Source organism: Hemicordylus capensis, chromosome 3 (genome assembly GCF_027244095.1).
Source record: "Hemicordylus capensis ecotype Gifberg chromosome 3, rHemCap1.1.pri, whole genome shotgun sequence".
Taxonomy (NCBI): Eukaryota; Metazoa; Chordata; class Lepidosauria; order Squamata; family Cordylidae; genus Hemicordylus; species Hemicordylus capensis.
In genome coordinates this window covers 358,305,622-358,321,215 of record NC_069659.1, presented here as the reverse complement: position 1 = coordinate 358,321,215, position 15,594 = coordinate 358,305,622, and the positions used below count along the sequence as shown (strand labels likewise).

At 52.8% G+C, this 15,594-nt stretch overlaps 1 protein-coding gene across 4 annotated transcripts in view; it reads left to right on the top strand.

Moving 5' to 3' along the window:
* The window catches only part of LOC128352215 (probable cation-transporting ATPase 13A4), a 74,503-nt gene extending 63,357 nt beyond the window's left edge, over positions 1-11,146 (top strand). For 3 of the 4 annotated variants that reach the window (XM_053312593.1, XM_053312591.1, XM_053312590.1), the window contains 4 exons: positions 517-728; positions 1,718-1,806; positions 9,619-9,699; positions 10,722-11,146. In XM_053312593.1, the coding sequence (XP_053168568.1) occupies positions 517-728; positions 1,718-1,806; positions 9,619-9,699; positions 10,722-10,961 (622 nt within the window). In that variant the 3' untranslated portion in view covers positions 10,962-11,146. Of the gene's footprint in view, positions 1-516; positions 729-1,717; positions 1,807-4,949; positions 8,999-9,618; positions 9,700-10,721 lie in introns of those variants that run through there. The other variant, XM_053312592.1, reaches the window with a different exon arrangement.
* Positions 11,147-15,594: the final 4,448 nt, after the last annotated feature.

Here is a 15,594-nt window from a genome sequence, read left to right as displayed (position 1 = left end):
AGCCACTGGAGGGGTCCTGTGCTGGGGGTGGAGAGGGCCAGTTAAGAAGCGCTTCATGGCTGTCTGATGAACACTGCCACAGAAAGAGCTGCCCAGGGAGGCTGAGGTCCGGAAGATTGGTATAGATGGCTTTTTAAAATGGATTAGACATGCTCCTGGAGAACATGGCTGTTAGCTGTGGTAGCAGCTTTTAGTTCAATGGAGCTTCTATATGCAGGAGCAGTATACCTTGGATACTGGATGCTGAAGGCAAAGAAATGGGCATGAAGCAGTTGCCCTCATGCCCATTTTTGAGCTCCCCAGAGGTATCTGGCCTGTGAGGATGGGCTCTTTCTAGGTCCTAGAGAGTCTTCAAGGCAAGGGTGGGAAAGCCGCTCCTCTCTGGGAGGCATTGCCGCCCCCACCTTCACAAGATGCAAAACTCTGTTTCTGGGGTCCGGTGGGGTCCTGGTGGGGCTCTTCTGGTTGCTTTCTGGTCGGAGGGGGCAGAGCTGAGTTCCAGACATGCTGTTCCAGTGCTTGCTCTCCGGGGAACACAAGTCACACCGCGGAGCCTCTCCCCTCTGCCAGCGCCACCCTGGGAAACGCCACAGCCGGGAAGAACGCGGACAGCGGCTACAAGAGCTATGAGAACACCAGCGTCTGGCTTCTGAGCACCATCAATTGTCTCACCGTGGCCCTCGTCTTCTCCAAGGGGCGGCCGTTCAGGCAACCCGTGTACAAAAACTGTAAGAGCAACGGGGCCAGGACCTCTCTCAGGACCTCCTCCTCCCCCCGGCCCTGGCTTCCCCTTCCCGTCCCAGTTGGGGGGCGGAGCGGTGTGGTGCAGTCCCAGGCCCAAAGGGGGGCTGTGTGCAGCCTCACAAAAGCAGTGTGGATGGGGAGGGGTCAGGGTTTCAGTCTGGGGCGGGGAAGGGGCTGGGCAGGAGACATCCCTGCCACGGTTCCCTCTAAGGCAGGCATGCGCCCATGTGCATGCTCACAGGTTTTCTGAGACCCCGCTCAGGTGGGATCAGGAAGGCCCCACTCTGAATGCCTGTGTGTGCACATAGTGCCTTGGAACTGCCGCCCAGAACAAAAGTCATTCTGCCCACAGATGGAAAAAAATTAGAGGGGCCACCACTGGTCCCTACATGCTGAGGGAGTTCCGCTCTCCTGGGCGGGACGGACTAAGGCGGGTTCTGGGTGCTGCTCTTTAAGAAGCAGGTAGAGACACTACTGGGGCCGGGTCAGAGGAGGGCGGCCAAAAGCATGAGGGGCCGGGAAGGTGGCAGGGGCTGGGCCCGTTCAGCCTGCGGGAGAGGCGGCCGGGCTCCCTGAAGGGTGGCCCCAGAAGAGAGGGCAAGGGCTTGAACCATGACAGGCCTGCTCCACTTCGGCCCTCCTGCAGATGTTGGCCTCCAGCTCCCATAATCCTTGGCTATTGGCCACTGTGGCTGGAGGTTATGGGAGCTGTAGTCCAAAAACAGCTGGGGGGGGGGCTACGTTGAGCAGGCCTAAGGTAGAAGATTGGGGCGCTCTGGCCTCCGAGGGCCCTCCTCCCCCTACGCTGGAGCTCAGCCAGGAAGCCCTGCTGTCCCCTTTCAGCCACTGGGACCCTGGCCCCCTGCCCACTCGAGCAAGGCCAGCCCCCAGGAATCCTCCCCACCCCACCCCACCCCACCCCACCCAGGGGCTCGGGCCTGCCCCAGCTCACCGGAGTGCTCTTTCTCTCCAGACCTGTTTGTCCTTGTCCTGGCAGCACAGCTGGGGGTCTGCCTCTTCTTCCTCTTTGCCAACATTGATGGTCTCTATGCCCAGATGGACGTGAGTAGCACCTTCCCGCCCCTTCACTCCTTGTACTGCTCTAGGAGGGGCCCGATCCCCCGGGCTCGGTCAGAGGCCAGACGCCTCTGAGAACCTGGCCAGTGCTGCTTGGGCTGGAAGTTCCAGGGGTGGGGTGGCTCCCAAGGGCCTTGTGTGGGGCAGAGAGGCCCTTGGCAGCCTCAGCCCCCATCCAGCACACCAGGCGGGGACTCGGGGGGGGCAGGGGGGGCAAGCTGATTGCAGAGATGGGTGGGGGCCTCCCTCCTGGCGCCCAGCGTTGCCGCTGCCAGGTTGCCATGGCGCTGCATTGCCAGGGATCTAGGCGTGTCACTTGCCTGGCCCAGGGGAACAATCCCTGGGCTTCTATGTGACGTCGTTTTGTTTTTATCCCACCCTGGCTGCACAGAGCTCAGGCTGCCATCATAAATGGTCCCCCTCTTCTATGCTCACAACATCCCCGTGAGGTGGGCTAGGCTGAGAGAGTGACTGGCCCACCACCCACCCACCTTGGGGCTGGCTGGGGATCCAAACCAAGGCCTCCCCTGCCCAACAGGCTAACCACTATGCCACAGTGCCTGGCTTTCTGCCCGCTCTGCAGACACCTTTCCTGCAGCGCTCTCCTCTGCTGCTGCTACTGCTGCTGGTGGTCTCTGTTCATGGGTCTGTGTCCACCTTCTTCCACCTTCTTCCACCTTCCGTGGGGGTTGGGCTCCCTTCCAAAATGCACATCTTTCAACTGCATTTGCAAAGGAAAGGCCTGCTGCTTATACTCTAGACCCCACATTTCCAAGTATCCAAAGTTCTCGGGATTTGGGAACTGCTAAACTTCCAAACTGAAGCTTTAGTTTTCAGTTCTGGAGGCAGAGCTCAACAGTGATTGAGCCTGAGATTGCTCAGAACAGAGATGACTAAACCCGAGTTGCAGTAATTTAAAACTACTTTTTTACCTGTTCTCTTGACCCTTGACCTACATGGCTTATATGGTCTAGTAGGGAGGGTATTGGAGGAGGGTCTTGTTAAGATCATTAATGCTTCTCTGAGGGAGGGCAGGATGCCTTCTTGTCTCAAGGAAGCAATTATTTAGACCACTGTTAAAGAAAACTGCATTGGATCCCTCAGAATTAGGCACTTGTAGGCCTCTCTCCCACCTCCCATGGTTGGGCAAGATGTTTGAGAGGTTGGTGGTGTGTAGACAGTCTTGGAAGAAGCAGATTATCTGGACCCATTTCAAACTGGATTTCGGGCAGGCTATGGGGTTGAGATGGCCTGGGTTGGATGATATCAAATTAGGAATCGACAAGGGGAGTGTGATTCTGTTGATCCTTTTGGATCTCTCAGCAGCTTTTGATACCATTGGACATAGTATCCTCCTGGGACGTCTGAGAGTGTTGGGGGCGGGAGGCACTACTCGACAGATTCCAGATGGTGTTGCTGGAGACTGTTGCTCTTCAAAACAAGAGCTGTTGTATGGGGTCCTGCAGGGCTCCATTCTATCTCCAGTGCTTTTTAACATCTACATGAAACCGCTGGGAGAGATAATCAGGGGATTTGGTGCAGGGTGTTATCAATATGCTGGTGGTACCCAGCAAGTTTTCTCCTTGTCAACTTCATCAGGAAATGGCCTAATTTCCCTAAATGCCTGCCTGGAGGTGGTAACGGGCTGGATGAGGGAGAACAAACTGGGGCTGAATCCAAGCAAGAGGGAGGTACTCATTGTGGGAGGTCAGAACAACAACTACTACTACTAATAATAATAATACTAATACTAATACTACAAATATTTATAAACCGCTTTTCAACAAAAGTTCCCAAAGCAGTTTACATAGATAAATAAATAAATAAATAAAGGTGGATCCCTGTCCCCAAACGGCTGACAATCTAAAAAGAAACATAAGAAAATCCTCAGCAACAGCCATTGGAGGGATGCTGTGCTGGGATAGGACCAGTTGCTCACCATTTTTAAAAAAAATAAAAAATCAAAAACCACCATTTTTAAAAGGTGCCTTTTTGCTCAGTTAGCAGGGGAAAACTTAGGAAGTGGCTTAGAGCTGCCTGCTCTGGATGGGATTACACTCCTCCAGAAAGAGCAAGAATGAAGTCTGGGAGTACTTCTGGAATCTGGACCCAACCTGGTCTCTCTGGTTGCCAGGAGGTTTTTCACACACGGCTCTATGCCTCAGGGTATCTGAATTTTAATTCGAGGGATTAGATGGACCATTCGCATAGCCATCAGCACCTCTATCAACACCTTTGAAGCCCCGGAGTTTTTTTCAAAAGCTGATGGAAATAGAGGATTTTTTTTAACCCCGGACATAACTCAAGCTACGCCAGAATTCTCTCCATTCAGAGAGAATCAAAGTCCTTGCCTGTCCTGGTCCCTGATAGCCCACAGGGAGGTCGGATTAAATCCAGCGAATATGTGGACTGGCACACTCCAATCAGGATTGTGTGGGGAGTGGGGGGGGACCCTGTCTGTAAAACCTCCAGGAGGGCTTTCTTTCAGCTTTGGCTGATACACCAGCTACCACCTCAAAAATTCTCCCTTGACTCCCTGGCAAAACCTCAGCCCTGGCTGATCTATTTTCAGTGCTTCTCCTAGGCTGAAAAGTAATGCCTTCTGTGAGGCATCAGGAGAATGCATTAGCATTTGTATGCTAATTGATCTTCAATTAGAGAGACACAGGGGCCAGAGTGCTTAGGAATGACCCTATCCTTCAGCAGGGAGCAGGCTAGCAGGGAAGTTCCTTTGCTGTCCCAAAGTGAAGACAAGACACTTTGTCTTCACTTTCGTTCTGGTGTTTGTTTTTTTAAGAGAGAGACTCTCTTTCTGTTTGTTTTAAAATATCCCTTAAATTTTATAACAATTACTTTTCAACTCTTTTCAGTATGAAACATACTTTTTTTTTTGCTTTAAAAATCAATTCACTGATGCAGACTGCATCATCATCATCATCATCATCATCATCATCATCATTATTATTAGTATTATTAATAAAACTTTTATACCGCCCTTCTAAAAGGCTCAGGGCAGTTTACATTAAAACCGGTTTACATGCAAAAAATGCATGCTTTAGCTATTGAGAAATGGGAGCTTTTTTGGTTGGTGAGTGCTGGCATTCATTGTCCCATTTTGCATTTGTAAGGGTGGGATTTCATGGACAACCCTTTAACATGACTGTTCTTCAAGTCTATGCCCCAACAACTGATGCAGAAGAAGAGGAAGTTGATGAGTTTTATGCTCAAGTTCAGTCTGAAATTGGCAGAACATGCAACCAAGATGAGATGCTGGTGGTTGGAGACTGGAATGCCAAAGAGGAGAGCTGGTCTTGTGGTAGCAAGCATGACTTGTCCCCATAGCTAAGCAGGGTCTGCCCTGGTTGCATCTGAATGGGAGACTTGATGTGTGAGCACTGGAAGATCTTCCCCTCCGGGGACGGAGCCGCTCTGGGAAGAGCAGAAAGTTTCAAGTTCCCTCCCTGGCTTCTCCAAGATAGGGCTGAGGGAGATTCCTGCCTGCAACCTTGGAGAAGCCGCTGCCAGTCTGTGAAGACAATACTGAGCTAGATAGACCAATGGTCTGACTCAGTATATGGCAGTTTCCTATGTTCCTATGTTCCTAAAGTTGGAAATGGTAAGGAGGAAAACACAGTCAGACTGAAAGGCCTAGGAAACAGAAACAAAGCGGGAGAATGACTTATTAGTTTTTGCCAAGCTAATGATCTCTTTATTGCTAACACATTCTTCAAACAACCAAAGTGGCTCCTGTACACATAGACATTACCAGATGGAGTACACAGAAATCAAATTGATTACATTATTGGTAAAGAGGCGGAAGAGCTCAGTTATAACAGCAAAGACATGGCTGGGGGCCAATTGTGGAACCGATCATGAATTGTTCATGTGCAAGTTCCAAGTCAAGCTAAAGTGGAAAAACAAAGCTATCCATTTTCCATGATATGATCTTGAGAATGTACCCACCATTTTCAAGGAGAACATTAGGTACCGCTTTGAAGTTCTGAACTTCATTGATAGGGAACCAGAGGAACTGTGGAATGAAATCAAAGAAGTTGTTACGGAGGAATGTGAAAAGAGACTGCCAAAGACCAAGAAACAGAAGAAAGCAAAATGGATGTCAGAACGGACGGTGGAGATTGCTCAGAAGAGGAGAGAAGCCAAAGTCAAGAAAGAAGAAGACTAAATTAATGACAACAGGTACAGCAATCAGCCTCAGAATTGACAATGAAGACATTGAAGTGGTGGGTAGCTTCTGCCTTTTAGGATCGACCATCAACAGCAGTCAAGAAATACGCCGCAGACTAGCACTTGGTAGGGTTGCAATGAAGGCCTTGGAAAGGATAGTTAGATGCTGTGATGTGTCTACACGTACAAAGATTAGAATTGTCCGGACAATGGTTTTCCCCATGACACTCTATGGATGCATAAGAACATAGGAACAGCCCTGCTGGATCAGGCCCAAGAATGCCCATCTAGTCCAGCATCCTGTTTCGCACAGTGGCCCACCAGATGCCGCTGGGAAACCCACAGGCAGGAGTTGAAGGCATGCCCTCTCTCCTGCCATTACTCCCCTGCAACTGGTCCAAAAACTGGACTTTGAAGAAGCAAGATAGAAAAAACATTGACGCTTTTGAACTTTGGTGCTGGAGAATAATGGTGTGCATGAAACTGGCTGGCCCGGTTCAGTTCGAATCCAGACCAGACTCGAACCAGACCGGCCAAGTCTGGTCTAGCCCCCATCAAACCCCACCCGGTCTGGTCTGGGTCCAGACATGTTCGCAAATTTTTATTTTTTAATAAATAAATTTAAAATGAATTTAAAGTACCTTAAGCCCCTTTGGGGGGCTTCCTGTATGCTGCCGGGGGGTCCACGAGGGTTCCCCTCTCCCCCGCCAGGCTCTGAGGTCACTGCCACGGCCCGGGAAATTTCTCATTTTTGGCCCGTTCGAGCCTCTGTAGTGCGCTGCCGCAGCCATTTTAGCCACCGTTATGAATGCGTAAATGACCCCTGTGAGCTCTGGCAGGACCCAGGGCCTCGCAGAGGTCATTTGCACATGCAAATATAAAAACAAATCTGGTTTTTAAAAAATTAAATTAAAACACTAGCATAAAAAACAGTACAAAATACAAGAAGCAGCAGTGGAGACAATCATATAAAAGCCTGGGTAAAAAGCCATGATTTGACATACTTTCTAAAAACTGTGATGGAGACTGAGAAGCGGACACCCACCGGGAGAGCATTCCAGAGTCTGGGGGCAGCAACAGAGAAGGCCCTGTCCCGAGTGCACAACAACCTTACTTCCCTCATTATCAGCACCCGGAGCAGAGCCCCCTCAGATGACCTCATCAAGCGGGCAGCAACCCTTGGGAGCAGGCAGTCCCTCAGGTATCCCGGGCCCAAACCGTTAAGGGCTTTAAAGGTCAAAACCAGAATTGGACCCGGGAACAAACTGGCAGCCAGTGCAACTTTTTCAAAATGGGTGTGATGTGCTCCCACTGGGCAGCTCCAGGTAGAACCCTCGCTGCCGCGTTTTGCACTAGCTGCAGTTTCCGGATATTCTTCAAGGGCAGCCCCACGTAGAGCACGTTACAGTAATCCAGCTGCGATGTGACTAAGGCATGGGTAACTGGCCAGATCTGTCTTCTCGAGAAAGGGACGCAGCTGGCGCACCAGCCGAAGCCGTGCAAAGGCACCCCTGGCCACCGCCTCCACCTGAGCCTCCAAAAGCAGAGCCAGGTCCAGTAATACCCCCAAGCTGCGTACTTGCTCCTTCAAGGGGAGTGCAACCCCATCCAGAACCGGTAAAATCTCCTCATCCCGATTGGCTCTCCTACTGACCAACAGTACCTCTGTCTTGTCCGGATTCAATTTCAGTTTATTAGCCCACATCCAACCCATCACGGCCTCCAGCCCCCGATTCAGGACATCCACCGCCTCCCTAGGATCAGGTGACAAGGAGAGAGAGAGCTGAGTGTCATCCGCATATTGCTGACAACTCAGTACAAGACCCCGGATGACCTCTCCCAGCGGTTTCATGTAGATGTTAAACAGCATGGGGGACAAGACCGACCCCACAGGCCAATGGCCACGGATCCGAGCAGTAGTCCCCCAGCACCACCTTCTGGACCCTCCCCCCAAGAAAGGACCAGAACCACCGCAACGCAGTCCCTCCAATTCCCATATTCAAGAGGCGGCCCAGAAGGATACCATGGTTGATGGTATCCAACGCCGCTGAGAGGTCCAGCCGAACCAACAGGGACGCACTCCCCCCCGTCTAGTTCCCGGTGTAGGTCATCCACTAGAGCGACCAAGGCAGTCTCAGTCCCATATCCGGGGCAGAAGCCAGATTGAAAAGGGTCCAGATAATCTGTATCGTCCAAGACCCTCTGCAGATGGGACGCCACCACACGCTCTATCACCTTGCCCAAAAAAGTTGCGGTTGCCACCAGTTTGGTTGGTAGTGCCTTGGAAGTGGGCCTTTTCTAGGGTTGCCCCGGGAGTTTGGAATGTGCTTCCTAACAAAATTAGAGTTTCCCCTGCCCTGGATGTTTTAAAGAAGGACCTAAGACATACCTGTTTAGTCAGGCTTTCAGTTTATAGTTTTAAAGTTTTTGAGCTTTTATCTGTATTTTAAACTGTTTTAATTGTGTTAATGTTTTAATTGTTGTGTATTTAGTTTGTGACCTGCCCAGGGACTTGTGTATTGGGCAGTATAAAAATGTGTTAAATAAATACAAAAAAAGAAAAAACCAAGCTAGCTTTTAACCACAGATTTATCTGTGCTTCCATGTTTGAACTGCATTGCTCTTAAAATGTTCCATTCCTTCTGATTTACATAGCACTTCTTTTATTCGTGGTGCTTCACTGCCTTTTCTTTATACCCTCCTGCAACAGCCCTGTGAGGCAAGCCATTTTCTAGATATGAAAGATTGAGAGAGGATGGTTTTCCTACATCTGCCTAGTCAAGTCTCTGCTGGAGCTGGGATTTGGAGATACTCCACTGTTCCACTTCAGCAGCAAGTCTGGGGAGGCAGAAGCCCGATTCAGACATTACGTTGTACATATTTCCAGGTGTCTATACACACATAGTTGTTTTGTGTGAACAACTGTAAATGCCATCATCCTTTAAAGTGAACCTGGAGCCCCCTCCAATGCAGGGTACAGATACAAAGTGTATTCCTGGAAATGTGCTGAAAACAATGTATGCATAACTGTATACAGACTGCACTTATGCTGAGCGTCACATGTGAACAGGGCTCAACATCGCTCCTGCTCCTGGGAGGGGGAGAGAGAGAGAGAGGGAGAGCAGCCTGCAAGAACCTTCACGGCTGGATGCCCGTGAATGCCGCACTCCTTTGTTCACTTGCTGGATACCAGCACAGGCCAGAAACAGCCCCTTGTGTTCAGGGAACCATGAGATCTGGTCTCCCCTGTGACCAGTGCTGAAGGGAAGGGGCGCTGCTGGGGGCAGGAGAGGAAATCCCCCCTTCCCAGCCTGCAGCAGGTGCCAGTTTGCAGCATGACAACTGCAGGAAGCAAAGGCAGCCACTAGGTGGCTCTATAGCAGAAGCCAAAGGGACTTGGTGGCAGCAGTTTCAAGCACAGGAGGAAAGGCGGAGCAGAGGTTTCCAAGGGGCAGGGAGGCAGGTCAGCCTTACAATGGGGTGTGTCAGGCCTGGGGGTGGGGATCAGCTTGACCTCGGTGCCTGCAGGGGGCTTGTCTGTGCCCACCCGTCCACCCTCTCTCACTGGCTTCCACCTTCTCCTCCTCCTCCTCCTCCTCCCCCTCCCCCCAGCTCGTGTGCACCCCTGGTACCTGGAGGATCACCCTGCTGGTCATGCTGCTGGTCACTTTTGCCGTCTCCTTCCTTGCGGAGGTGAGTGGATCCACCGGCTGCTTGCCCCACCCAAGACATCAGCTCTGTTGCTTCCCAGTCCTGGAGTGGTGGGAGGTCCAGGCTGCCTTTGGAGGGGTGGCGGGGAGGGCACGGAGAGGAGGGCCACTCCTGCCGGACCTGAGCGGAAGGGAAAGGGAGAATCCTTCCCAGCGGCAGCTCTGGCAACTGGCCTGGTAAAGCTCTCCACAGACTTTGCATCCATTTAACTCCCCGAGCTTTGTGACCCCCGCAGCTCTTCAGAGTCTGACTCACCTGAGCATCAGTCATCTTCATTTGAGTTCTGTCCTAAATGTAGGCCTCATTGGCTTGTGTTGGCTCTTCCGCCAAAAGGCTCCTCTCCCTCTGCTGCCTGCCTCCTTAGTTTTGTGCAGCTGCTGGGTGGACGCCACAGCAGCCATAGCCCCCAAGCAAGCCCTCTGCCTCCTCTGATCAAACCTTTCGGTTTCCACTCAGCCAATGAATCCTAGGCCTGCCAAGTTCTAGTCAGTCTCGCAACTGGTAGATCCACCAACGGCAGCTTTCACCACGTTTTCACAGCAAGGTCTGATGTTAGGTGGGGCTGAGAGTTAGGTGGCGGTCTCGGTACTGGTGTGCTACTGGTGGCCCATTAACTGGTGGGGAGGGGGCTGCAGCTCAGGGGCAGAATACTTGCCTGGCATGCCCGGGCTCCGGCCCCAGCACCGCCCAGCCAAGGGATGGGGCAAGGCTGGCAATGACCCCTGAGAGCCTTACATGAGCCAGAGCAGGCCAGATGACCCAAGGATCTTCTGGCCCAGGGCGAGAAGACTCCAACTGGTCATAGGGGGTTTTAAGACGTCATGCGTGCCCACCCCCTCGGCCCCTGCACGGAAGCTTCCGTGCATCGTTCTGTATTCCTGGGGTGATTCTCCCCGCTCTTCCTTGGGCCTGCTGATCCCGGGGCCTCCCTCAAGAGTCACCGTGGCTTGTGTTAGACCCCTGATGGTCCGGAGGAGCATCTGACTCATCCATGTCTCTTCCAGGAAGCTGTTGTTGAGAACAGAGCCCTGTGGACTCTGCTGAAGAAAGCCTTTGGCTACCAGTCTAGAAGCGGCTACAAGAAGCTGAGGAGGGCCCTGGAGAAGGACCCAGCCTGGCCACCCCGGAACCGATCTGACTTCTCACCACCATCCGTGGCTGTCCATGTGAGGGGCGCCAAGGAGGTCTACAGCAACCCCGCCTTTGTGAGCCACGAGAAGCCAGCCTGCTGCCTGAAGACCTAAGGCCCCGTGGCCCAGCATTGCCCCCTGGCTAGTGCCCCATTTTGGCTCTTCATCTTGGCTCCGCCCAGGAGCCAGCCTCCTGCTCAGGGAGGTGGAGCCACAAGCCCCTCAGCAAAGCCAAAGTGGGGAGCAGGTTGTGGAGCAGAGCTTGTGTCTGGACCCACTGAGAGCACGTGAGAACTGTCCAGAGGCAGGCCGGGGTGGGTGGGGAGGTCTGCGGAGGAGAGTGTGGGCACCTGGGCCTGCCCTTGGAGGGGGTGGGGGGCCTCTGGTGGTGGTGGTGGTGGTGTGGGGGAGAAGCAGCACGTGGGGCCAGGAGCCCACAGTGGGGATCAAGCCGAGGGCAGAAGAGCACCAGGTGCAAAAACCTGGGATGCCAAGAGGACACCAGGGGGTGGAGGGAAGAGAGCTCATGAAGCAAGAGCACCACGTACTGAAACAGAGGAAGGCCGACTGGCCCAAGAGGAGCCCCCTTTTCGAGCCAGGAGGCTCCAGCTGGCCTTTGCCAAGTTCTGCTCTCTCTCACCTTGGCCTGGAGAGGGCGCTCTTCCCTCCTGCCCATGGTCTGGCTGGACAGGGGCGTCTGGTGGGCTACTGTGTGGAACAGGATGCTGGACTACAGAGGCCTCCGTGGGCCTGATCCAGCAGGGCTGTCCTTAGGTTCTTAAGCCTTGTGTTGAGGTGACCCAGCTGCCTGGTGACACTTGTTCCATTGTGAGTCCCTGGCCTTCAAAACCTGTCTTTGCCATCCTGGGCGCCCAGAGGTTAGGGCTTTCATTTTCTTCGAACAAAATAAAAGCTGAGATTCTCAGGTGTTGAATGCCTGGAAACTGGTGGCAAAGAGCCATGTTGCTGCAGTGTATAAGCACGTCTGACTTGGCTCAGAAAGGCTTGGATTCAAATCCCTGTTCAGCCATGGGTGACCTTGGGCCAGTCACTGCCTTGCAGTCTTTCCTACCTTGCAAGGTTGTTGTGAGAATAAAAGTGGGGAGGAAGAACTATGTATGCCATACTGATCTCCTTGGAGAAAGAGCAGGACGTACATGCAATAAAGACGGCAACTATGAGGAGTCCCAGACCATGTCTGCCCCAAAAGAGAGACTGACTGACTGATCTTTGGGGCAGGGGGCAGGCAGAGACACACGGCAGCCCCACTGAGCAGGCACAGGCTGAGAGCACGTGAGGAGGAGGCAAGCCCCTTCTGCCCGTATCCCTGCCCTGGGGAGCAAGTTTGGCTTCAGGTCATTCTTGTGTCAATGCCCCCCCCCCAATTCAGCGTGAGATCTGCAGAGGGTGGCCGTGCACCACTGGAGGCCCCAGGCAAGCTGGAGGGTCTGTCCAGCCATATTCAAATAATCACTGGTGGGGGGTGGGGTCAGAAATAAGTTCCCCTGTGCCATATTTCAGAAAAGGGAAAATGTGCAGGCGGCATCCTGCCCATCGCTCAGTAAGACGTCCGCCTGCAGCTGGCTTCGTTTGTAGCTGCAACTAGAAACTCTAGCGAGGAAATGCATCCCCTTAAGGTCCCACGAAGCTGCTCTGAGACGTCACGCCCTCCCTGGCCAGCCAACACAGAGCAGGAGAGGGCTTGTGGGACAGAAAGAGGCAGCCCCAGAGCCACTGGGTGGTGTCCGTTCTCTTCTTTGAAGGGAGGGAAAACATGTCCTCATCAGTCTCAATGGACTCTCCATCTGTGGTAAAAGTGCAGTCGCTTCCGCGGACATTTGGGAGGGATCCCTTGAGCAGCAAAGTCCCCGAGGGCTGCTGGGCAGTCCAATGGCCAAGGCCTGAAAGCAGAATGTCTGTGATGGGCGTCACCCTGCAGTGGGGCTGAGACAGATGGCCCTTCTATAGCATCACACTCTTGGCCCGTCTTGCCAACTCTGACAGGCAGCAGCGCCCCATTTCCAGGCAGGGAGGATCCCTCCCAGGCTGGGGTTGGGCCTTGTCCATGTGAAGCAGGTTTGCAGCCACAGAGCTCTGCCTCCACCCCTGGAAGGACACACATCCTGAGTCAGACCTTTGTTCCGTCAAGCTCAAGGCTGTCAGCTCTGACGGGCAGCAGCTTTTCAGAAAGGACTGCTTTCCAGCCCTACTGGAGATACCACCAAGGACTAAGCTGGGAACTTTCAGCATGAAAAGCAGAGGCCATTGTGGCAGAGGCCCATCTTGATCTATGCAGAAGTCTCCCTACTTGCAGGGTGGTCAGATACCCCCCCCCCACTTGTGGGAACATGGGGGCGGGAAATCTCTTTCCTGAGCAATGTTGGGGGCAGACTGGACATAGGCTCTGTCTGCTTAGTTCTGTTGCAAGGCAACGGCAGGAGGAGGGTGGAGATGGTGGAGGGCGGGGCAACAGCTCTGAGAGGCAGCCAGCGAGAAGCACAGCTGGCATACAGCTGACCCATTTCGGGGCTGCTCCGAGCTGCCTTCTCTATGGTTTTGGGAGGAGCCACAACATGAGACTCGTATTCGGACGACCACAAACTTGAACCTCTGGCATGTTTGCCTCTGGTTTGGTGTTATGTCCAAACACTGCCATTGACTCACATGAAAGATCACAGAAACTGTATTAAAGGCTATTGCAACAATAACATGATTCTCTACTATGCATGCAATCTACATCCCTGATGGCCTCGTGGCAACACACATTCCTAAGATAAATGAATGCTACATTTATTTATTTATTTGAGATATTTCTATACTGCCCAACACTTGCATCTTTGGGCGGTTTACAATTAAAATAATCTAAAACATCAAATGAATTAACAATTAAAATCACTGAAAACATTGAAAACCCAATACTAAAAATATTAAAACTATAAATCTAATCAAAAGCCTAGGTGAATCAACGTGTCTTCAGTGCCTTTTTAAAAGTTGCCAGAGATGGGGAGGCTCTCGTTTCAATAGGGAGCACATTCCAAAGTCCAGGGGCAGCAACAGAGAAGGCCCATTCCTGAATAGCCACCAAACAAGTTGGCAGCAATCGCAGACGGGCTGAAAGAAGTCCATAAATATATAAAATGCAGCTCTAAATTCCTAAGTTGATTTCTTTGCATGAAAAATAATTTTTTTAAAAAAATGCAAAGTGGAACAGAACTTTTCTTATTTTGTCTCATGTACAAAATCTGTGAGCTTCAAACAGCTACATGCCATCATTTATTCCTCCATCAAGAGCAATGATGACCATTTAGCAATTCTGCACATATAGCCGCCCCCCCCCCCCCCCGCAGTAGAAATGCTCTTTAAAGCAGCTCCATCAGATCTGGGTTCCTGGGCAGACCAAGCTCACGCAGGATCGGGCCCCAGTGTGGCTAGGTTGCTACTTAAGGCAAGCCAGGAGCAAGTCTTCCGAGGAGCAGCACTGCCGGGCGGAGCGCTTGGCTGCAGGAGCCGGGCTCCTCTGGCTGGCTGCCCCTCCTCTCCCTCCTCCATTCAGGGGCCTGCAGCAACTCTGCCCATGGGAAGGCTTCTGGGTCCCAAGCGCCAATGTTTCCTTATCAGTGGCATAAGAAGGCCAGTGAGGTTCAATAAAGAAACACACACACATCCAATTTTAAAAAGCATTTTATTCCTTTGGGGGGGGGAGGGTGATGGCCTCAGCAGCACCCAGCAGCACCCACTCCCACCTCTTCCTCCCTCCTCCTCCTCCTCCCCCATGGGGTGTGCTGCCCCCTCTGGCTCCTGCCCGCTACTCTTGGGGTGGTGGCGGCACAACTCCGGCAGCCTCCTACGCCTCCCACTGCAGGCCGGCTGCAGCTCCGGCAGCGGAGCAAACACACAGCACGCCTGGCATGCGAAAATCAAGCCTGGGAAGGGCGGCGGGGGCAGAGGCAGCATGCAGGCAGAAGCAGGGGGGGCATCTGGGAGGGCAAATACAGGGCAAATACAGCAGAGGGTGGAGGCAAAGGGGGGGGCCCGCAACAAGGCCCCGGGTGGCCCGTGTTCATGGGGGGGGGAGCGCTGCTAGCTGTGCCCCTGCCCCGACCCACCCCCCAGTTCCGTTTTGCAATCTTGAGCAGGGATAGCCGTTCCCCAAAGAATCCTCCGATTTCTCCAATCAAGGGTCAAGGGTGTGCCGATACAGAGACCAACACACATCCCTTCAAAATACTTAGAAACTGCTGGGTGGGGCTTCTAAGATACTCCCCAGATATTTTCCAGGCTCACGCTGAGATGAGCTGACGTTTCAGAACCCTTATGCCAAACACACCATGAGCGTTGGACGAGGTTTCATGCTGGAGTGTGAGTAATTTGGGCTGTTCAGGCCTGACCTCACCGGATGCCAAGATCCCGGAAGATCCTCCCTTGGGGCTTTCCCGGCTCCCACTTCTTGGGCCCACCTGTGAGTGTGACTCAGAGGGATTGCACAGCCGTCTGTGAGAGTCAAGGGATGGAGCAGAAGAGCTCTTCTTCCTTCCCCCCACAAGGAAGGCAACTGCAGCACACGCCTCAAGGAAGGACACAGCGGGAGGGGAGGGGCGAGGGGCACTTGCATCCCTGGTGGGTGGCTTGTTGCGCTGCCTCCTTAGAGGGAAGGAGCGACAGAGGTGTTGGGAATTCTCTGTGGGGAGAGAATCCCTTTCTCATGATAGCAGAGTGCACAGAGGCACAACACAGCGGAATTTAGTTA